Genomic DNA, 25,612 nt, shown 5'->3' on the forward strand with positions numbered 1-25,612 from the left:
CCATGATAGCTGAGTGGTTACTGTGTTTTCTTATAATAGTGTGAGCCTGACCAGGTCTGACAAATTCACATACTGTTTTTTAATGTGTGATTGGAACTATTAGGTTGAGCGAGTGGCTAACATCCATTTCTCATAAAAACAAAAAAAAATCTTTCAATGCAACCTCCATTTGTGGAGGGCCATTTATGATCTCCTTAGGATCGAACATGGTAAAAATGTTCTAGAATCACTGTCAAAAGTTTTGTATTACAAAATGCTTGATAGGATTACTCTAAAGTCTAAACACTTTAAATTATAAGAATTACCAGTAAAATTATGGTTATCTTTTTCATTTTCAGATAATCCACCATACTGCCTACGACATAGATATTATGAAACAGTCCCAGAAAACGCTGTCATTGGCACAAGTATACTGACAGTGTTGGCAACTGACAAGGACCAAGAACAAAATGCAAAACTGAGATTCTTCTTATCAGGTTTCAAGTCGGAACACTTTGTAATCGACAAACAAACCGGCGAAGTAAAAACAACTTCAATGTTAGACAGAGAACAATATTGGCGTTACCACCTCATAGCGCATGTGCAAGACAAGGAAAAAGCGTCTTGGGAATGTTCTTCAGAAATTTATGTCCAATTGACAGACGTCAATGACAACGCACCGCAATTTTCAATAAGTCAATACAGCGTAACTCTACCGGAAGATGTTGAAATTGGAAGCGTCGTTATGAAAGTTCACGCATATGACAAAGACCAAGGACAAAATAGAATAGTAAGATACACACTTGTGGACGATTTACAAGGACAATTCGCAATATCTTCCACGAGTGGTATAGTTACAGTGTTGGCACCGTTAGATAGAGAAACAAGAAGTTCATTCAGTTTGGAAGTCCGCGCATCAGATCTCGGAAGACCTTCGCTTTGGAGCCAAGCCACGATACAGCTGACAGTATCAGACGTTAACGATAACCCTCCGGAATTCGGAGCTAAAAATTACTTTGCATCCGTTCCCGAAATAGACCCTATCGGTACTGAAGTCATAAGGGTTTTAGCCACTTCAAAGGACACCGGAGTTAATGCTGATATTTTTTATTCAATCATCGGAGGCAACGAACATAAGAAGTTTATCATTGATCCTAAAACCGGAGTTATATCGATTTTCGATCTTCTCGACTATGAACGATCAAAAGAATATCTCCTCACAATTCAGGCGATGGACAGAGGATTGCCACCGTTGAGTAATCTAGCGACTGTTAATATATCAGTGACTGATAGCAACGATAATGCACCAATATTTTCTCAGAATATGTATAACACTGAAATAAATGAAGACGCTCAAGTATCTGACAAAGTCTTATTAGTAATCGCCAACGATATAGACAGTGGATCAAATGGTAGAGTTATATACTCAATAGAAAAGGGTGATCCTTCTAGGAAGTTTAAGATAAACAGTTTATCCGGTGAGATTTCATTAGCTTCCCATGTGGATCGGGAAACTAAGTCCAATTACATTCTAGAGATACAAGCGAGAGATAATGGAGTGCCTACAATGTCCAGCTCGGTTTTAGTTAATATAGATATTACAGATGCTAACGATAATCCACCTCTGTTTTCTCAAGTGAATTACACCGCTGTGTTGCAAGAAGATAAACCGATAGGATATTTAATAACCGAATTCCTTATTACGGATATTGATATTCATCCAAATGCGGAACCGTTTATTTTTGATTTCCGATCCGGTAATGAAGACTTTGCTTTTAAATTGGAGCAAGACGGTTTACTGAAAACGGCCATTGTGTTTGATCACAAAATAAAAAACAGATACATTTTACAAATTCGCGTGTTCGATAACGGTACACCTCCACTTTATTCGGATACTTGGGTCGATATTAGAATTATTGAAGAATCGCAATATCCTCCGATTATAACTCCGCTCGAAGTGAATATCAATTCTTTCATGGATGAATATGCTGGAGGTCATATAGGAAAAGTGTTTGCGTTCGATCAAGATTCATATGACAAATTGACGTATACCTTTGCGCCCGGTCTATCGTCAGACTTCTTCAGTATACGTGAAGAAGATGGGACACTATTTGCGTTGCCCCAATTAGATGTAGGAGATTATAAATTAAATGTCAGCGTGAGTGATGGTAAATTTACAGCGTACTCAATAGTGAAAGTGAATATCGAATTGGTGTCTGAAGAAATGCTCAGAAATGCAGTTGTGATTAGATTTAGGGAAGTGAGTGCCAAGTCTTTTATTATGAATCACCGGAAAGGATTCATTCGAACTGTTAGAAACGCATTAAGCTGTCATCTTAAGGACATTGTTATAATTAGTGTGCAGCCTTCGTCGGACGATGTAAATCTCGTACATCACAAAGAGAAGCGCTCCTTAAATCGGTTAAATAATAATTCAACGCATCGTAAAACTCGTCATATTAGTCACGATTTAGATGTTTTATTTTCCGTTAAGAAAACTTCCATTCAGGGTACAGCAGGGTTTTTTACTTCGGAAGCAATAAGGAAGTCTTTAAATGTACATTTGGAAGAGTTAGAAGAGTCAACAAAGCTCGTAGTCGAAGAAATGATAAGAGTGAAGTGCAGCGCTCATTATTGTGCATATGGGGAATGTATAGAACGCTTTATTTTGGAAAAAAATAAAATTATTTCGATATCGACTGACATGACCAGTTTAGTGAGCCCGTACCACCAGCACAAAACTGAATGCAAATGCCACGATGGATACGGAGGAGAGCGATGCGAGACGATAGTGAACGAATGCGCTCGAAAGCCGTGTCCGGAGAATGAAAAGTGCTTCCCGGACCAAACTATTTTAGGATACAACTGTCAGTGCGTGGACAGATTGGAAGAAGGAAGATGTCATTTAGAAATGGTCAAGTGCCACTCCGGTAATTGTCTCAAGCCGGTGAGTCCTGTATATTTCGGCGGGAAAAGTTACGCACAATATAAAATTGGAAAGGAGACACTCAATGGGAAAAGATTCTTTGATGACTTTCTTGCTCTTTCCCTTAAAATACGGACTTTGCATCCGTCTGGGAATCTCTTGTATGCAGCAGGAAAAATAGATTACAGTATACTAGAGGTAAACATAATACCATTGTTTTCATTAGATATTTGGAAAAAAGTACTTTTTAGATATGCTTTGTAATATAGATCTATTAATATTAATGTGATAAAGTTTAATTCCTGCAAATATCACTTGTTTTTTTTTACATTTTGCTTTAGCATCTAATTTTATAGACGTTGCTACTAGAATGGGTATTATTAAATTCATAGATAATGAAAATAATCAACCACAGTGAAAAATAGAAATTTTATGTGTTAATTGAGAAATGTATTTTACTTCCACAGATCATCAACGGAATAATACAATACCGTTTGGAGTTGGGTTCTGGAGAAGGCGTCATCAGAGTAGGATCTGTCAAAGTCTCCGATGGGCGGTGGCACGAGGTTCGATTAGACCGAGATGGAAGCAGTGCCAGATTGACGGTAGACGGAAAACATGCCGCTCACGGGTCAGCACCGGGCATCAATGGAATTTTGAATTTATTCTCTGATGATCTTTTCTTTGGAGCCGAAGTAACACAGCATCCGGCAGTATTAGGTAAAGTTCATTCACAAAACTTTGTATTTTAATATAACAATACTCCTCATTATACTAATCATGTTCTACGCCTTCTCTCTACACGATTGACTTACAGTTTTATCAGTTTTAATAGTGTTTGTTATCTCTAACCAAAAAGAAGTGTCTATTCACTTTTATTATTTGACTTAAGCAACTGCTAAAAATAATATAATATTATTATTAAACTATTACTAAACTTGTAACACTAAAATACATACCAATTTGATCAAATTTGAAAATCTCACTGACAATATTATTTTGAGATGGGTGGCTTTAATAAAAGTATAAGCCATAATAATGCATAAATGCATGACGCTTCCTTTTGTTTTTGTTCTGAATTATTTGGATTCCCGATAATAACACAATAACACAAGTCAACAACGCGCTGAAAAATTGATAGTATTATTTACTTATTGACTTAATATTATTAATACATATCTACATATATATTTTTAAGCAATGATTACAGTCAAATACTTAATCTTATAGTTAGGACATTTTATCGCCATTAAAATCATAGACTTTATAAGACAATTCACATTATTTGTGCACTAAATATACTGTGTCTCATAAACGCAACTCATAAATTTTACTACTATTTTTTTTTAATTGGTTACCTTTACTAATTAATACTATTTAGAATAATAATTTGTTAAATTAATGTTGTATTTATTGATTATATTGTATGTATGTAGTAATAAGAGTGATAATTGGTAAAATATCTGTCACACAATGCCAGTGCTTTTCTTTCGTGTTATTATTCTATTGTTTTTGGTTGCTATGGTTTCCTGCTCTCCAATTTTCTACCTGTCGCCAGTGTTGGCATCTCTGCTGCCACAAGTTCACCTTTACTGTAGCCAGGGGAAATATTTTAGAACTTCATTGCCATCAGACTGAGACTATTTAATGTAAAAGTTAGACTTCTTGGATAAAATTAACTAAAAACTGAAGTTTTGTTTTTCATTAATTTCTTAAACTTACTAAAGTTTACACTGACAAACAGCAAAATGAATTTATTTCTAAGAGATTCACCACCGTCCAATCTATTTGATTCATTATTTTGTACTTACTAAAGACAAAATTTCCTATGTATTGATTACAGGTCTCGAAGACATCAGGAGAGGTTTCGTAGGCTGCTTAGGAGATGTAAGAGTTTCAAATGAAGTTATCCCTCTACACAACGGTGGAGTGGGAGGTTCTCTCATATTGAAAAGGCTTGCGAATGTCGAGTTTAGCTGCCCTGTTGTTATGGAATTGCCTGGACCTTGTGGGAGCATACCATGTTTTAATGGTAATTATAAAATGTTCTTCATAAATTACCTATTTACATATCACCTAAATTTCAATCAAAGGACAGTGATGGCAATGAAAGCATTTAGTAAAAAATTCAGAAATAAATTATAAACGTCACGTGTTATTGAATTTTTAACAATGTGATAAAATTAAATAAACGACAATATAAAAAAAAATACTGCAATCAATTTTCCTTTTAAATCAACCAGTTAAAATTATTAGCCTTTTCTTTTTTAATTAGGCAACTCCTTTCAATTTTAAAATAATATTTTGTAGGTGGCACCTGCAAGAACCTTTACAAAACATCGAGCAGTGATGGTGATTCTTCAGAATATGAATGCCAATGCCACGAACGGTTTACCGGAGAGCATTGCGAGCTCGATACCGACCCGTGTGCCTCACAGCCATGTCTCTATGGCGGAGTTTGTTCATCTTTGCCTGAAGGTCTGTATTTTACTATCTTCTTAATTTTTGTGCCCCTCCCTGTTGAAGAAGGTGACTTCTTTTAAGTTCTTTGACTGTGGACAGATTTATACAATATATTTTGAATGTCAATACAAGAATATGAATATTTGAAATTTGAAGATAAAAGCAATAATATTTTCAGGTGATTATGAGTGCTCTTGTATGCGAGGGCTTGAAGGTCGTCGCTGTGAAGTGGGTCGATGGTGCGGATCGGGCGGGGCATGTCTACACGGAGGCCTCTGCGAAGAGGGAGATAGCGGACCCGCATGTAGATGCCATGGATACCACGGACCCAGATGTGAGGTACAGAAAATAATCTAATCGTATGTGCATGGCTCTACTCGTTACAATAATTCCTGGCACGTGGCACATGTCAAAATAAGTGTGGGACATTTTTTGTTAAATCAATCGTGATGTAACGAATTCACACCGCTGGATTCGTGATGAACGAGAGTTACCTGTATTTTTAACACTACTACTTTCCATAAGGCCCAATTACAGTAAAGTTGTGTAAATAGTGAAACAGTAGAATAGTGGTACCTAGTAGTGGATCAATCACAGAAACACCCAGGCTTGAAAAAATCACAATGATATACTGTGCCCTCACCAGGAATCGATCCCGGAATCCCTATTATATGAGAATTACAATTGAGCTACGAGGATCACTAAAGAAGTTCTCAACCCATCGCTGCATTGCATAAAGGGATGCTGATCACAAATATGATAGCTTGTTTCTTTAATTTCAAACGCATTCAATACTGACAAAATAATGACATTAAATATTTTAAAATCATCTTGCTTGTTTTGGCAGTATATTTGGAATATTATGAATTAACTACGAAGACTGGTGTAATTTTAGGTAGGTACGTTAAACTTCATATATTTGTTTCATCTGTCATTGATAACCTTTTAAATGTCATGCGAGTAAACAAATGGGACTCATAACATTTTGAAAAAATTCGGTTGCAGCTCGACATCGACGAGTGCAAAGGAGACCCATGCTTGAACGGCGCAACATGTATCAATGAACCCGGTAGCTTCAGATGTGTTTGCCCGCCTGATAAAACTGGTGAGACTTATCGATTCATTTGTTTAAAATAATATTTTCTAAGCAAATCATTTTTAATTGTTCTTTGAAAAATCCATTTCCTATATTATGTTAATGAATAATTGAGATGCTGAGGATTAAAAGGCTGCAAGAGACATATAAATTGAATAATGGGCATTTTTAACCACAATACCTACACATAATAATATGTATGTGTTCAAAAGAATCCAACCAAATATGTTGAATATAAAAGAGGGTTTGCTTGAAAGGTTATTTCTATCATTGAATTATATTACAAATTTTTTATAATAATTTGTATAATAAAGAAAAAATACATACATACATATTATATATTCTGTTCAACAATACAACTGGCCATGAGGCCCAATGATAGTAGTGTAGTAATAGAAGTGAAACAATCACAAACACCCAAGCTTTGATTAAATCAAAAATAAATGTATTCTGACCTCATCGGAATCGAACCCGGAGCCCCCGGATAAGAAACCATTACTCGCACTGAACTATGAAGACCATAAACATACGTGTGTACCTATTGTTATTATTTTCATAGTATTGTAACTGATTTGAATGTTTTGTCCTGACTTTTACATCTTTAACCACTAATAAACATAAGGAATATCAAAATGTATTTCTTTGTATAATAATTATTACAATATAGAATTTACAATTGCATATAATATATTTTTGAAGTCTTCTCTATTCGGTTACGTATCCACTTGGATTTTTTTAATCATCACTTTATTCATTTATTATGTATTGTTAAAACGATAACATTTACTTTTAGGCATGCACTGTGGTAATCCACTCCACTCTAATGCAGTCACATCGGGTGTATATGAACTCATAGGGAAAGACAGACTTATGTGGCTGTTGGCGGCGGTGGGTGGAACGCTACTCCTTTTAATGATGTGCACACTCATTGTTGGCTGCTATAAAAGACAACTAAGAATGATTCCACCAGATTTAAAACCTCATGTACTAAACTCCAACGTAAAGCAGCATGAAATGCAAATGATCAAGGTATTGACACAGAAACTTGTTTAAAAAAAGATGGTAATTCATATTGTTTTATGAGACTTTTGTTTTGTTGAAATATACCTTATGAGATATTTTTATATTTATCTTATGAGAGAAAATTATCTTATTAGATGATTTCTTTGTACCTAGGATGTAGTGACAAAGAGCACTCCTCAAATCAGTTCAAATCCCATAGTTTGGATTCAATCTGTCAGTAAAATCCAATTCTCGATAAAAAAAAAGCAATGTGTTAGAAACCTCTTTCTTAGGTATATTATATAATGAAGAAAATATATTTTTTTATCCTGAACATGGGTCCAATAGTTTTAGCTAATGACTAATGACCGTTCCTAGACAAAATAATGTCAAGATAAATTCCAGACTATGGAGGTCCATATGCTTCGCTTAGGTGAAAAAATGTAAATTTACCGATTTTATTATATTCCTATCTCGAAAATGGAAATGTTTTAATATCATATACTAAATTGATCCTATTTTTTTTAAAGCACCGAGGATCAAAAATGTCAAATCTAGAAGTCCAGTGTGGAGTCATCGGCGGCACGGTAGTCGGAGAACGACCGGCATCTTACACACCTCTCTCTACAACCCAACTAGATCCCATACATTCTACGCACAGCATACTTAACAACATGGATATGTTGAGGAATTATGGATCTGCAGGTAGCTTACTCATATTAATTAAAATTGTACCTATCTACATAAATCTCCATTTTTAAAGTTGAAAATATTTTTTTTTCCTTTTTTAATTGCCTCTGTCGAATGTGTGTGTTAAATAATTAATTTGATCTGTTAATCATCAGGTGATGACCTGGAGAACATTCCACCAGACTATCGCCGCAATTTGAACAGGGATGCTCTTCCGAACAACTCCATGAGCACAGCGTCATGTGGAGATGTTGACCAACTGCGTAAGCCATCTTGGTCAGAGCAGATGCACATTCAATCATTTCAGGATAATAGAATAAATAATGGTAAAATCAGCTTTGACCCGACCCATTTTAACCAAGACTTTTGGCATAATTTAGATATAAATAACGCATTTTCAAGAAAGCTATTGTTTATAATCCATGCATTTAATATAGCAGAGCCATACTAAGTCAGCCAAGATTTCTTTATGTCATATAAAATCATTTAAAATCTGCTGTTTACATTTTCAAATAAACGGTGTTTACCAATAAATATTGGGTAAACGTAATTCACATTGAAATTTGCAGACAAACGATTTTTTATCTAATTAAATAATTTATTTATGATTTGCTCGACATTCATTAGCACTCCATAAAGTTGATGTAATTATTATATCTAATGTAGTTTTCCACTCTCACACCTAGTAATAAGATGCTTTTTTGTTACCATGTTAAATTATAAATATTTTATGATTTCTTTAGTTTTCTACTAGTTTTCATAATTGAGAAGTTAGGTAGAAGAAGGGTGTAAATTCTAAATTGTGGATTTGAGAAAACCACGTTTAAACGTTTTAACAACAAACACAAACTATGGAACCACAGATAGGCACACAACATTCACTACAGGATCAATAGCACGGAATATTATTCCAAACATTATCACCGCCAGCACTCTTGCCAGGAACATAAAAGCATCACAAACTCAGATACTAACAGTCCATGGAGCACTGAGACACAATCTAAAAAAAAAATAACTGAGGGACGATGACTGTTGTCCATGTGACAGCAATACCTCTGAAACAGTGTGGAATGTCATTAACAACTGCCCGATACTATAAAAGGAGCGATGGGCTCTCAAGCTCTCTGCAGTAAATACTAGGTATTAAATTACGAAATGGCAAGTACACATATTGTTTTTCAATTTGTGTGAGTCGGGGCGGGGTATGGACCTAATAGGTTGAGCAAGTGGCTGACATCCATTTCTCGTAAAAAAACAAAACCTGTTAATACCATCTAATACTCGTAATGATTAACTCGTAAATATTATACTACTCTAGCGATTTTTAATATTTTTCTCAAAAATGCAAGATATGTGATTGAACAATGAGCTTATGCGATAACACTTTTGAACCTTATACGAAAAAGGAAGGGTATGTTTCATAATGATTTTATAAAAAAAACTATCTCAAACAATCCAATATGTTTACATTTTGATCTGTAGTCATCAAATCTAAATGATTTTGGTGAGACGGTAAAGTAGAAATTGAAAATTCTAGAAACATTTCCACAGTAGAATGCTATAATTTTACATTGGTCCATCTTCTACCCAGCTCCTCAATTATCTATTCCTGGGGTGGGGAACCTGCGGCCTTTTGGATGAATCCGAATTTGCAGAATTAATGGTTTTATTTTTATAAACATGTTTTTCTTCGTTCTTGATTATTTTTATTTAATCCTAAAATAAAGCAAATATTCAAATTCTTCTCCTAAGTACAGTAGAACCTTGATTATCCAGACCTCGATTATCCAGACCTCGATTATACAGATTGTACTTTGGGGGTGAAGGTGTAGAGGTGGTCGAGACCAGTTTATTAGGTGAACCAGGTGTTGAGATGAGAAGTCAGATAAGTGTTTGCTCCGATGGATGGGAGAGCGAGTTTTTATTGCGGCGTAACAGTCGGTACAAGAGTTATCATACTGTTCCAAGGTCCGAGGCTCGGTGGATAAGATGCTGTGCGAAGCGATACAGAGACTGAGATCTGCCTGACACGAAGATTACTGTTGGACTGAGATTTGCTCTGTCCGGGAAGTTATGATAGAGTGTCCTTTCCAATCAATTATGATCCGCTATTTATTGAAGTACGCATTATTGAATAATACTATGTTGAAATGACTTATTCAATAAATTGCGGATCAACTATTTTATTGAGTGTACGATAATAAAATTGGACATTTCGCTGACTGACACTGAAATGAATATTAAGAAATTATAATATTATAATTGAAGTCAGCTATTTCATTGAGTTGCAATAATTGGATACTAACTGATTCTACGTGAAAATAAATATTAAGAAATAATATTATTATAATTGAGAACTGGGTCACACAAAGTCGATGACGGCCACAGTACGAAACAAATAATATCAAATCTGCTACGGAACACTAAAGAAAATGTGGTGTCCTATCATTAAAAGACATGTTGGATATTATCAATGCCTTCAAAAGAGGTGATTCGAGACTTTTTTTTTACTACTTTTGTTAGCAGACGAAAATAATTCAGATCAGTCTCCACAAAGAAATTTTATTTGAAGAATTGTTGCATGGTAGCAAAGAGCTAGAATTTCTCTAGATATGTCAATATTTAAAACATCATGAAACAATCTTTCGAAAAAACAGTTAGTATCACATACATAGTTCAAGATTCCAGTTCTTCTCGATTATTCGGATTTTTCTTTATCCGGACAATTTTAATCTCCGTTTGGTCCAGATAATCGAGGTTCTACTGCAGTCAGTAAGAGATTATTAAGAGGTTAACCATCATTAAGAGGTTAGTTAACTTTAAAACTACCTAACAAATATTTTTTATTAATAAATAAATCCCAATAGGTATATACGTAAGCAATTAAACTAATTTATGTATTTATTTGTCATAAAACTTGTATTTTACAACGTTTTTCTTAGCTCGTATTCTTATTTGTCCGGTGGTTCTTTGTCCGGTACAAATCTGGCAATCGATTTTTAACTAACTTCCCGACTAGCTGGACATTTGAAACTTTTGGAATATATCAGAACACGATGCCAATGCATTTTTTTAATACTTTTAGCCATCTTCAAGTAGAATTGAATTAATTTTCAGTTAATTCTGTTTTGTATGAAAAGTTATTTCGACACCATTAACCAATAATGGTGTCGAAATAACTTTTCATACAAAACAGAATTAACTAAGGGTCTAAGGTCCTAGCAACTAAATTGTTAATATGTAACGTGCGTTACTATGGAAATCAATATGACGTGTCAAGTACAAATTTTTTTGATCGTTTAAGCTAGTCAAGTCAAGTTTATATAGTTCAACAGAATTTAAAAACGTTGTATATAAAAAGTTCTTTTTATCTTCTAATTATTTCAATGTATATTTTGATACAGTTGCTCTCCAGCATTGATCTTTTCATTACAACTCATACAATCAACAAAATTTTTGTATGAAATAAAATTGTGACTTACTATTAAGGTGATACATCAATGAAACGGCAAATAATTTTCAACTATAGGCGCGACGAAATTTTGGAATCGCTCGCATTCTGAGAGAGAACGTCGAGCTGGAAACTCGTCACTTTGTTTCGTGATGGCGACGGGCGTATTAATTTTTAAATCGTGTAAAGATGACTAAAAACGTTACCCATTTACTTTAAAAAGAAAACATGTATAAATTATTATTGTTACAATAGAACAATAAACAGAACATAAAATGGACGTATGTTGGATTTACATAACAAATTATATTTCGTTTGGCATGCGTCATTTGCACCCGCGACCCGCAATCCGCGCATCGCCTTGCCACGATCTTTTTAGACCGTGCCTCAACTGAGGTACAACCTTAATTACATTTTACAAAGGTACCTACTAAACAAAATTAAAATTAACACCAGGGTGGATTTACCATGAAGGGGGTGTATCTTAAGGGCCTTAAAAAAATTGTTTTGATAGGTATATTGCGTTTTTTGGGCCCCTGCATATATACATTTTTTAGCCCAGAGCCCCTTCAAGTATAAATACGACCCTGCAACAGAATATACATATCAGATTGTTTTGATAACAAATGATGCATTCATTGGAGACTAAACGTTCCTTTCATTTTATTTTAGATTTATCAGGAACATACAACACCAAAGAAGATAATGTCATATCGCCACCAAGAGGTAATTGAAAATTAAATTAAATTATTTTGAAATAAATAGAATAGGTACTTTCATTTGTGACACCCACTAACGTGACATTTTTTAATCCCTTTCATTTAGGATACCATTGGGACTGTTCCGACTGGTGTACAAATGTTGGTGGACCATTATCAAATATAGCGGAAGTCCCAGGAAGTGAAGTTCCCGATTCATCTAGATCGAGCTGTCACAGTAATGATTGCTCTCAAGAAGATGAATCCTCAACAAAAGTGGACAATCAGAACCTACAAGTTGAAACAATTCTACCGTACAGCGATAGGCCATCAAATCCAGACTTTGTAGAAAAAACAGTCACCGATGAAGGCTATGAATTTAATACTGGTAAAGATTTTTTTTTTCTCATATAGGATAATTTATTCCATTTTAGTGTTTTTTGTTAATCTTTTTTTTGGTCTTTTGAATAAAGCTTCAATTTTTTTACAGGAGTAAATTACACAGTTCATCCGAACACATATTTGCCCTGTTTTACATACAGTTCGACAGATGGCGAAGCTGTGGTAGAACACGAACCTGAAAATGAAGATGAATCAGGAGTAGAGCCTTACGGATTCCCTTCCACGAGAAGAAGACAAAATTACGATGACAATCAACTTGGATCAGTCATATCAATGCTGGGTACTTGTCATTATACATTAGTAGTATTTTGGTATAATTCAGCATGAATATAACATCTAAATTAAACACCCAATGCTCATAATATTTATCTTTTCATTGAAGAATAAATTGACCATACTTTAAGGGTCAGATGTACGAGTTGTTGAGTCACAAAACCTGCTATGGTGACTTTTTCTACTTAAGAAAAAATCAAAAAAAACGATTTTCACTTCATACATACTAATATTGTTAATAATATGCATATAGAATTTTATTTTCCCATCATATTTAATGACATAAATCAGTGATGACAAATACCCCAATTTAAAAAATGTCATGTATTAATAAAAGCGGTTTTTAAAAATATCCTGAGTGAATATTTTAAATTACCCAGAGCGATTTTGCGACTCACCGACTCACATATGAGATGAATAGCTTAATGGAACATCAAATCCTACTTGAAGTGCTATATTGTAGGCACGCAGTCAATTTTCGCTCAGATGACGCATGTGGAGTATAGAACTGGCGAAGGTTGGATGTAGGCTGTTAAGATCCAACATAAATAGGGGTTTAATTGAATTTTAAAAACTAATATTTACACATTGTAGTATTAGTTCAATGAAAAGAAATAAGTGTCAAAGTTCTATGTGTACTGTTTATGTCGGATCTTAACACCCCACCTCCACCCCTCACCATTAGTGTATTGTGACTATAAATATTGGAATTTGTTTATGGTTCGCAATACAATAAGTGAGTGATAATATTGAAAACCCATGAAGAAAAATGATTCACGATGTTGAGTAATGTTTCAAAAAAATGTAAGCAGTGCAGTACACATGTATGATGTAAGACCAGCCGCCGCTGATTACAATATTCCACATTATATCCTATCTCTAAATTAAAATAAAACACAATATAATTTGATACTTATTTCACATAATTTAATTTCGATCAGGACCGGTTTTGTCCACTTAGTAGTTATGTACTTATATCATACATTATCATAAGTAAAAAATATTAATATAAGCAGGTGGTTTTCTTTATTTATAAAATGAGTTTATCACCTGGTATTCACCACATATAAAAATTGCTTTATGCCATTGTGTCTGTCGCCCACATGGTGCGCTTCAAATCAATTATAACTAGTAGTTTTACCAACTATCCTTTTCCCTATCTACCCTCACACAATATTATTATTGACAATGTGAGCGAATGGCATAATGTGCGATGAAGTGAAATCAAATTTAAAATTATTATTTTCATTATAGTGTAGTTAATAAAATTATAAATTGAAAATATTCATAACATAACATGAAAAAAGTATTAATAATATTTATACAAAAAACAAAGCGTAAATAGAAAAAATCATAAAAAAGTACATGGAAGTAGATATGTACACCAAATGAGCTAAATTTCCACCTAAACTCACCTCATTCAAATGGAAAATATCAATAACCAGAGGTATTTGAATTGAATTTTCTTTTTCAACCATGTCCGATCCTAATAAGGTCATATGGGCCTCCACATAGTGGAGGTTTGTATTAACAGGTTTTGTTTTTACGAGAAATGGATGTCTGCCACTTGCTCAACCTATTAGGTCCATACTCTGACTCATACACAATTTGAAAAACAATATGTGTACTTGTCAGACCCAGGATTCGAACCTGGGACCCACGACGCTATAGGCTGATGCTTATGCCGCGCGGCCATCGTGGGTATGTACCAAGTGATATACCCATTTTTTGAATAATCATGAATTACCACGAAATTACCAATGCTGAATCGTATACTTAGGTAGTGTTTTATTTTAATTGACACCTAATCAATAATTATAAAATATCAATAAATTAACAATGTCTTTCCACCAATAATTACTACTATCTTAATGGTATACAATATGTCCATCAGTCATTTAAGTTGTTCAGGTGGTTAACAATAAATGCTTATGTCAGCTTCCAATATACATGTGGTTTCAAATTATTTTTACAATTCTTGGAAATTTTCAGAGGAAAGAAACTCTTTACTGGGACCGGGATCAGTGAGTAATCTGTCGGTGAATGTGTGTGAAATCGAAGATTCAGACACGGACTGTGACGCGAGCAGCTCTACGCGAAGCAAATGGAAATCAAACTCCCCACACGATACAAGAGTGTGACAAAGAATGACTGCCTCTCTAATAGAGGCTTTTGGAAAATTCAAAAGGACTGTGTATATAAAAATACTTATTTCACTTCTGTGCTAAACGTGAATACCACGATGTGTGAAAAAAAAACTATAATAATTCTTACAAGCAGTGTCGGTTGCCTTACAAATAAATTTTAAAACGTGAAAGATTTAAACTGAGTGCAGCGGTACTTTTATGTAAATAATATTAATAATTTTTGTTTTTCTTGTTGGCGGCATTGGCATTGGACCAATTTAAGCTAACTATGGACTGAAATGAGCTGCTATTTATTTATTATTTTATTACTGTATAAAACTCCTAAAATGAACCTTAATATTTAATGTGTCAGACATTAAAAGACATGAATGTCTTTAAACTGTGGTGCTCTGAAAAATGTATTATAAACATTTGATTATTATCAATGGTCACTCATATCAGCAGTTAACTAATCTTATCAAGTGGTAACTCAAGATAGTTATTAATTGTTATGTGATTATTATTCTTTATCTGATCATTATAAGTTATGTAAGTACTTAATTCTTTATGAAAGAAGTGTTTATCTTAAAATTTTGTCAAACTTAAGAATATTTTTTTAACTAGTTGATTTTATTTGACTATCTGGATTTTAAGCAATTCTATCGACTGCACGCTGTACATTCAAATTGAATTTTATAAAAAAAGGATGAAAATAAAAATATATTAATATCATATAGGACTACTTTCTGAACTACTGAATACACCTCAACGTACAACTTTTTGCTTAACATTATGAAAATTATAAACACAAATAATAATACTCTTGTTCAACTAATAGCGCCTGTACACATGCATGGAATTACTGTCGGCAATTGTGCTTATTTTAAACTGTCATGACAATAACTGTTTACACGTAAAAGTGCTGACTGTCTCTCCAATCTCAATCTTCAAGAGTAAGAGAGACGCGAGGTTATCATTTTATACTACTATCTGACAGATCGTTCGTATTGAAAATCAGAGCTCAAAATGAGTAGTTCGTTTATTTTTACCGGCATGTTCGCCTCCACTGCCGCAGGTGCAGATCGAAAATAATCTTACTTGCGCGCAATAAATCATCACAATTTGGAATCTTCCAATCTTGTTTGATTTGTGCACGCAATCTTGCTAACTGCAGGATAATACATGTTTCCCCATACATTTTCTTACTGTGCACAGTACATCCATGCACGTGTAAAGGGGGTATTAGTTCAAGTTTAATAGATTATCTATCAAGCAATTGCCAAATTCAATCTTATTAATAAAGGAGCGTACATAAAAAACATTACCTATATTAAACATGACACAATGGAACAAACATTTGCAAATTAATCACACACCTACATACCATGGAAAATAAAAAAAGGGAAGAACTTATTATTGTCGGCACCTGTCAAGTTACAGAGGAAGATTAGTTCATAGACACCTATCGCAAGAGTATCGGATTGATGGGACCTCAACACTTTCTTAAAGTTATGAGTAGGTACCTAATCATCATCAGCTACAACCCAAAGTGGATCTTGGCTGCCTCCAGGAAAAGTCTCTATTCCTTTCTGCCTCTCTCCCTCCAGTTCATTATTCCTAGGAATATTGAGTCCTTTTCTACACAATCCATCCACCTAAAGGTCTAGTTCTTCCGACCCTAAAGCAGAGTCTCTTGGGTGGTCGGGTGTCTACCAGTCTCATTTAGTGACTCTTGAGATCTGGCATGCTCATTGTCATGATGGCATGGCCTGCCTAATGTTATCATCCCATTATCGCATGTGAGATGACTGCGGAAACACCTTTAATCAAAGAGATTGAAGGAGGAGTCCAATCTCTTTGCCTTTAATAACATTTGAAGGGGTCGGGAGTAAAATCTTAAGCAACCAAATATTCGTAGAAAGATACAGGATAATTGTGTCGCTACATTTCAAAATCAGCCAAGTCCACCTTTAGATATTTTTCATTTTTTTGTGAATTGCTGAAGAACTACTGCTTTCTAACATTTCTGCATTATCAAAATGTAGACTTTATTAATTTTAAATATTCTATACTCGAAATAATATTAACTTTCACCCTTGTGACTGTGTATTTGAGAAAACAAAAAGGTGTTTTTCTCTTATTCATCTATGATGGACTTGGCTGATTTTGAAATCTAGCAACACAATTATACTTACTAGTTCTACAAAAAATATATATTTCTTTTTATCATTATCTAGAAATAAAAATATGAAGCATCTAGTTTCAAAAGCCCCTAAAACGACTTTTGACAGTTCTGAGAAAAATGAGAAAAAGTCATATCTATTGAATGCGTGAACTTTATGTATTTATTATTTGATTTATACACTATAAAGAGTATAATATTTAGTATCCTTTACTCACCTTTTGCATATTGTTCTGAGAGAATATATTAAAAATCAAATGATTTTCATTTTAGGAGACTTTGAAACTCAACTACCGTTTTAGAGGCTTTTGAAATTAACATATATGATTTTAGGGGGTTATGAAACTTACATTATAGCAATGGTGCATGAGGAAATTGCAAAAGGCGTCCTGTGGTTATATTTCTAGGAGAAAAAATAAATACTTGTTTTGTACCAATTAAAAAAATATTTATTCGAAGTAGGTAACTAAAATTAACAATATAAATTACGTTAACGATATAGAATTTACTATTGTATACATACTTACAAATTATATAATTAAAAATATTACAAATAATAATGAAATAGAACAGTAGTCTATACTTATATATAAAAATGAATGTTTGTTTGTCCCGCATGCGTTTCTATACCATTCATCCGATTGCGATGAAACTTTGGTGAGTTATTATGCGCACACCCGCAAAGGTTTTTGAATTGGAAACACCATATTCTTCTTCTTCTTCTTCACTCTATTTTATTCTTATGATTTCTATACCATTCATCCGATTGCGATGAAACTTTCGTCAGTTGTGCGCACACCCGCAAAGATTTTTGAATTAGTATAACCATCTTCTTCTTCTTCTTCTTCATTCTATTTTATTCGTATGGTTCCTATACCATTCATCCGATTGCGATGAAACTTTCGTCAGTTATTGTGCGCACACCCGTGAAGGTTTCTGAATTATTACAACCATCTTCTTCTATTCTGTCTTCTTGTATGCGTGTGCGTTCCTATACCATTCATCTGATTACAATGAAACTTTCGTCAGTTGCTGTGCGCTTACCCCTGAAGGTTTCTGAATTAGTACAAACATCTTCTTCTTCTTCTTCTTCATTCTATCTTCTTTTATTCATATGGTTCCTATACCAATCATCCGATTGCAATGAAACTTTCGTCAGTTGCTGTACGCACACCCGCGAAGGTTTCTGAATTATTACAACCATCTTCTTCTATTCTGTCTTCTTGTATGCGTGTGCGTTCCTATACCATTCATCCGATTACGATGAAACTTTCGTCAGTTGCTGTGCGCTTACCCGTGAAGGTTTCTGAATTAGTACAAACATCTTCTTCTTCTTCTTCTTCATTCTATCTTCTTTTATTCATATGGTTCCTATACCAATCATCCGATTGCAATGAAACTTTCGTCAGTTGCTGTACGCACACCCGCGAAGGTTTCTGAATTAGTACAAACATCTTCTTCTTCTTCTATTCTATCTTCTTCTATTTGTATGCGTTCCTATACCATTCATCCGATTGTAGTGAAACTTTCTTCAGTTGTTGTGCGCACACCCGTGAAGGTTTCTGAATTATTACAACCATCTTCTTCTTCTTTTATTCTATCTTCCTCTATTTGTATGCGTTCCTATACCATTCATCCGATTGCAGTGAAACTTTGGTGACTTGTTGTGCGCACGCCCGCAAAGATTTTTGAATTAGTATAACCATCTTATTCTTCTTCTTCTTCATTCTATTTTATTCTATGGGTACTACGGGCATACGAATAGAAGAAGATAGAATAGAAGAAGAAGAAGAAGAAGATGGTTGTACTAATTCAGAAACCTTCTCAGGTGTAAGCACAGCAACTGACGAAAGTTTCATCGCAATCGGATGAATGGTATAGCAATGCATATGAATAGAAGAAGGTGAAGAAGAAGAAGATGGTTGTACTAATTCAGAAACCTTCGCGGGTGTGAGCACAGCAACTGACGAAAGTTTCATCGCAATCGGATGAATGTTATAGCAATGCATACGAATAGAAGAAGAAGAAGAAGAATATGGTTGTACTAATTCAGAAACCTTCGCGGGTGTGAGCACAGCAACTGACGAAAGTTTCATCGCAATCGGATGAATGGTATAGCAATGCATATGAATAGAAGAAGAAAATGGTTGTACTAATTCGGAAACCTTCACGAGTGTGCGCAGAACAACTCACCAAAATTTCATTGCAATCGGTTGAATGTTATAGGAACGCATACGAATAGAAGAAGCTAAAATGAAGAAGAAGAAGATGATGATTTTTCTAATTCAGAAACTTGGCAGGTGTGCACACAATAACTCACCAAAGTTTTATCCTAATCGGATGAATAGTATAGGTATAGTGTACCTACATAATTATTTATATTCTAGTTAGTGACTGTCTCTACTTTATATTTTGTTATTATGCATTTTAAAATATTTGTATAGAAAATAATAAGTTGGTAAAACCGGTCCTGATAATTAATAAAATAAGTATGTAAAAAAAGTATTAAGTCAATAGGTACGTATTTAACGTTTTCAATGGTAAACTGTAATTATTTCATACATATCAACAATAGGGACAGTGTGACGAGACACCACTGTATTGGACAAATAACACGCAGAAATTGTCAATATTCACTTACCGTTTTTGGCGTTCGATATTAACTTCCCATGTTTCTTTTCTTTGTAAACGCTTCCTTGACTCATTGGGCTTACGTTTTGACACATTAATCAGTTCAACATTCTTTATAAATATTGAAAAATACTATTAACCTACAGAGCGATCAACACGAAGTCACTTTAATTTTGTTCAGGCAGACATATTGAAATCCGTCTCACATTACCATCAGAGCAGCCGCTGATTGGCTTATTCATTTTAGGGGGATTTGAAATTCACACGCCAACTGTTTTAGGGGGTTTTGAAATTAAGCCTAATTTTTGATAATAAATATTGACGGTTTTAGGTCTTTTTTAAAACAATAACTTTGGCCAACATATAGTAGACAAAAACATATCTCTAAATATATGTCTAACTCAAAATTTTATGAAAACCGTTTTAGGGGCTTTTGAAACTAGGCGCTTCATATGAACAATGATTATTCCATTATTATTTCATACAATTTGTTTTAACAATTCTTTGAGAAATCAGTACCTATTCTGTATAAATCTGTTTTTGAGTATTTTGTCGCTTAACATTATATTATGTACTTGTCTACTCGAATAGCCCTGATTTCATAAATTAATATTCTGATAAGAAATTGGTCATCAGTGCAATTTACTCTCCAAATAATGTCATGATTATAAATTTTGAATTACCTACCAATAAAGAATAATTTATTTACATAGAAGAGAGAATAATATTTTGAGGAATAAAGAAAATCGTGATGATTGTGTTGGGCACTTTAATCACCATAATAATATGGGCACTTATGCCACAAACCAATGAATGTTCTTTATTACTAATGTATAGGTCTAATAATAGTCTATGGGTTTGTGCTATGTCAGCGCCATCATTAGATTAAGCTTGAGCATATCTTTTTGCACAAGCAACGAGTTGTCCACTGTTCAGCTGTCAAAATCAGATCCCAGATTGATTGACATATTGATTTGCCCTTTCTCGTTTCAAAATGAATTATAAAAAATTCTCAAATCAAATATATTAACTAGCAGTGTTATTTATAAATAATATACATTCCTGTTATTCATCAGCTGTCAAAGTCAAACCAGTACTTCACACAAAAACCGGTGGTAATACCGATTTCCTAAAAATATGTAGCATTGATCTATGCATTACATTTGTAGAAAGTGTGTTAATGCTAGTGTATTATTTATCATGTAACTCATCTATCCAAATCAAATCATTCCCTGTGTAAACGCGTCAGTATGAGCACTCTATAGAACAATGACAGGTCATCCGTAGACAACAACGGGAGGGGCGAAAAAGTAGGACCAGTCGTTGTGAATATATCGGCTTTCTACTTGAGTCGGCAATGGCCGTGGTTAATTTGGCACATTCAACTCATTTTATCGTTTTTACGACTTGTTTCTCTTTTTCTTTTCATACATACACATATTTTGAAAAGATAATAATTTTTACCTACCTAAGGCCATCCTCCCACGGCGCAACTTATGTCCGTCGGAACTGAAACTAAAATTCCAGCCAGTATCTAGCTAATGTATTTCAATGGCGGCTCGCTGACGGCGAGACTGGAATCTCTCAGCTTCAAAACGGTCGCGAAGAGATGCGACATGCTAGTCGCGCGGTCTCTGAAGTTTCCAGTCACCGTAAAACAGTGGTACCAACATCATTAGATTTCGGTGAAAAATCATATTTTCTTACCAAAATTGGTTAAATATTAATTGGAAAATCAAAATAACCGTATGTAAACGCTGCAGCGCGCGTGTTGTCAGTTTTTGTACAACACGGTTGATAGTTGAGTTTGACAGTTTGAGGTTATGTGATTATTATTTCAACTGGGTTTCAGTAGCGCCGTGTGCGAAGCATCACATTGGTCAGTTTATGAGTTCCTTCACAAACTAGTTCCATCAAATTTCAGTTGCGCCGTGGGAGGATGGCCTTACCTACACAAAAACCGGTGGTAATATCGATTTTCAAAAAATATGTAGCATTGATCTATATGCATTACATTTGTAGAAGGTGTGTTAATATTATTGTATTATTTATCATGTAACTCATCTATCCAAATCAAACCATTCCATGTGTGAACACGACAGACGCGTCAGTATGATCACTCTATCTATAAAACAATGACAGGTCATCCGCCATATACCTACAAAAAACGGGATGGGCGGGAAAAAATATGCGGTATGCGTTGAATGACCAACACTTTTCTGCATTTTCAAGAAATTACACGTAAAGGGATGAACGAAACCTTTTTTTAGGCAAAATTCAGAAGGTATTTTCCATAAATTCAAAATTATAGTGCTTTCGGACTTTTATATCGTACATAGTACGCGGGCCAAAATTATAGAACAAGACCATAATTATAGTACGGTTGGCATCACTGGTGGGCACGCTACGGAGATGCACGATATTAGTCTATGAAAAAATGGGAAAATTGGAAACCTGTTTGAATGGCTGGCAACTCATCGTATATTCAGTCTATGGTATATTCCATCTATCATCTATGCATTCAGCATTGCATAAAAACAAAAATTGTCTACTGCCGTAATATATAACCTAATTAAAATATTTATATCTCTTAAAATACCAGTTGGCACTATAACTTTGCTAATAAATGCTTGTGTAAATACAACAAAAATTTAATTTATACAATGACTTCTATTATAACAAACAGAGACCGAGACTGTCTTGGTTGCAGGCTGATAAGTGGAACCGGATTAATAGGCATCGGGGGATATATGGGATATCAAGCAAAACGAAATCCAACCAAATTGGGAAAGTCTGTCATTTCAGTTGTCGGAATTGGTAAATTTCCTCGTTCAGCTAGTTCTTTTATTAAATATACCTATATAAATACGTTTCCTGTAGTCTTATATTCTACTAGGTATCTATATTCTGAACCAGACCAGAGTAAACCCTTGTAAAAACTGACGTAAAGGTATTATGCTTAGCAAATTTACTCCAATGTTAATATTATTATCTTAATATTTTCACGTCTTAATAGCTAAAAAAATTAAGTAATTTATAGTACTCCGTATCGATTTTGTGGTCTTTTGAGACCAAAAACCCAACAACCTACTAAGTAGGTAAGTTGTGTTGGTTGTTTTTCAGTAGGTTAAACCTAACGTGACCATTTATTTTTTTCCTCAAAACGGGACATCTAATTTTTAGGTAATAGTGTGTATTCAAGAAACCCCATACATCTTCATAGTTTTTATGGGGTACTGTTCGATTATCAGGAATGCAGCGGAAAACACATTTTGAAAATAGCCGATAAACTGGATTATTTGTTAGGTTAACCTAACCCAAACTAACAAATAATTTTCAAAATGTGTTTTCCGCTGTATTCCTGACAACTGAACAGTACCGTTTTTATTTATTGATGAAAAGAACATAAATTATCTACGAACCTGTCAAGAAGCACCATAGAATGACTACATCGTGTCTCTCTTACACTTGAAGAATGAGATTGGAGAGACGGTCAGGACTTTTACATGTAAATAGTTATTATCGCGATAGTTTAAAAATACACACTTGGTGCAAGTAAATCACGCACGTGTGCAGGCGCTATTATGTTAGTTTTGCTCTCAAATTACATTAACCACAGTGACTATATTATAGAGCAGTGCTCCGCAACCGGTGTGCCGCGAGACGATGCTAGGTGTGCCGCGGTGCATAGCTCCCAAAAAATAATTTTGTATATACCTACTTACTTACCTAATAACCAAATTTGCATACATGGCTGGTAATATATTTGAGCACCTGCATGAATTTAATAAAACAATGCAAGGTCAGAATAAAAATATATTGACATGCTCTGATAAATTAGAAGGAGTTAGGATCTCTACAAATGTACCAAACGACCTGCTAGAACACCATTGACAACAAACAATTAATTTTGAATCCGTTTCAAAAACATTTTACTTTGCTGCAAAAGAGATTTCATCATTACTTTCATACAATCAATACGACTGGATTCGAAACCCTTTTGCAACCAATCCCAAAAATTCTATAGAAGCGCTTTCCCTATAAATTCGAGAGGAATTGGTTGAATTGAGAAACGACGGGAAGCTAAAACTGAACTTCGCCGATGTTCCATTGGCTATTTTCTGGATTTCAGATAATAAAGAATATCCTCGGATTTCCGACAAGGCTATCGCAGTTCAGCGTTTTCTACGACATATTATCTAGGACCTAGATGAGCAAAGTTTTTCAACTAAGTTATCAATAAAAATAATCAGTAGTCTTGTTTGAAGGATCTTGACCGAGAACTTCGGGTTGCTCTTTCAAATATTGAGTCAAAATGTATAAAACATTTAGGTTGATTGGCACAAGCTCAGTTATCACATTAATTAGTTATTATATTGATAATACAAATACATGGAAATATGTACATTTAGTTCTTCGTTGTGTTATGTTTGTATATTTAACAATTTATCAAATAAAAAAACATAAATTATTGTAATTTTGGTGAATGGCCCCTACAAGGGGGAGCTGACAGGGCTCTAGCCTGGGGGGCCGGCGCGGCAGGTCAACAAGATAAGTGAGCTAAACACAAATTACAAATTTGTTCTAATAGTAAAAAAAAGTCACCTTCGGCGCTATTTTACTATGCTGGTATTAATATTTTAAAACATGCGATTGTAGGATACAATTTCTTATTATTATGTCAATACTCGACAAATAATTATTCTTAACCCAACAACTAACCATCATTCAAGTGAATGTGTTCATAAATACAAAAAAATCGCTAAACATACGATCAATACCATTAATTTTACCTCGAACATCATGCTATCACACTGTCTTTAACCTTAGCGATAGGTAGGGGGCCCGCCAAAGATCCTGTGGGGTCCATGTTTTGGTGTATAAATTATTTTACGTGTGGTGTGCCGTGGGTGAGAAAAGTTGCGGAGCACTGTATAGAGTACTATAAAATTACCAAAATTGAAACCACGAAAACAGCCCTGTGGGTGGTGACGTGCCTTCTTAAGGAAAAAGTATACAACCAAAATAAATATTGACTAATTAACCAACCCATTGAATTTAATATACCTAATTGATGTTATTTGGGAGATTAACATATTTTTTTTAATCTTTTTTTCAGGATTCACAGCATTCGGAATCGCAAGAATATTTGCCTGGCCACCATTCAAACATTGAATCGTTCATATGCGAATATATTATACTGTTTAATTGAAATCTTCTCATAAGTATTATATTTTATCAATATTGGTCCTGTTAATGGCTATAATAACATAAAAATATCTACGATTTTTGATTCTATCTGATTTTTATTAGTTTCCAAGCAATATATTGATTGTATCATCATCCAGAACCAATCCATTGTTGCATGAAGGCTTCCCCTAACTCCTTTGATTTTTCCTAGTTCTTTGCCGTCACATACACCCACCGTATGAGTTCCATGTTAATTTTGATTACACGTTTGTGTGCAAGGAATCAGCCATAAAAATATTTAAAATACAGATAACCTTAATGAGTGTTTTTTTGATTTCTCATCATTTTTTATACCAAACTTAATGTTCCATGTCCAAGGAATCGTCATTAGGAGTGGAATCACACCTGTCTACCAGAATATTAAGATAGTTATAATTAGTAAACAGGCAGGGTAAACTACTGTATAAAGATTCTTTTTTGCAAACGTTATTTTTTCAGTTTAT

At 34.2% G+C, this 25,612-nt stretch overlaps 2 protein-coding genes across 3 annotated transcripts; both read left to right on the forward strand.

Moving 5' to 3' along the window:
• The first annotated feature begins 428 nt into the window (after positions 1-428).
• LOC147064088 (fat-like cadherin-related tumor suppressor homolog) lies at positions 429-15,803 on the forward strand. 2 transcript variants are annotated; one of them, XM_085958828.1, is made up of 13 exons: positions 429-3,103; positions 3,373-3,625; positions 4,749-4,937; positions 5,216-5,383; positions 5,547-5,707; positions 6,374-6,473; positions 7,258-7,493; positions 7,997-8,171; positions 8,312-8,482; positions 12,280-12,333; positions 12,433-12,693; positions 12,796-12,987; positions 14,973-15,803. In XM_085958828.1, exons 1-13 carry the CDS (start codon positions 536-538, stop codon positions 15,119-15,121), a joined length of 4,677 nt encoding a protein of 1,558 aa, XP_085814954.1. In that variant the 5' UTR covers positions 429-535; the 3' UTR covers positions 15,122-15,803. The 2 variants fall into 2 exon arrangements, with proteins under 2 accessions (XP_085814954.1, XP_085814955.1); XM_085958829.1 differs by lacking the exon at positions 8,312-8,482.
• Positions 15,804-22,385: 6,582 nt separating this feature from the next.
• Positions 22,386-25,215, forward strand: LOC147064089 (uncharacterized). The gene is made up of 2 exons (XM_085958695.1): positions 22,386-22,736; positions 25,039-25,215. Exons 1-2 carry the CDS (start codon positions 22,583-22,585, stop codon positions 25,092-25,094), a joined length of 210 nt encoding a protein of 69 aa, XP_085814821.1. The 5' UTR covers positions 22,386-22,582; the 3' UTR covers positions 25,095-25,215.
• Positions 25,216-25,612: the final 397 nt, after the last annotated feature.

This window comes from Rhyacophila brunnea, unplaced genomic scaffold (assembly GCF_057557595.1).
Source record: "Rhyacophila brunnea isolate RB1 unplaced genomic scaffold, BYU_Rbru_1.0 scaffold_8, whole genome shotgun sequence".
Taxonomy (NCBI): domain Eukaryota; kingdom Metazoa; phylum Arthropoda; class Insecta; order Trichoptera; family Rhyacophilidae; genus Rhyacophila; species Rhyacophila brunnea.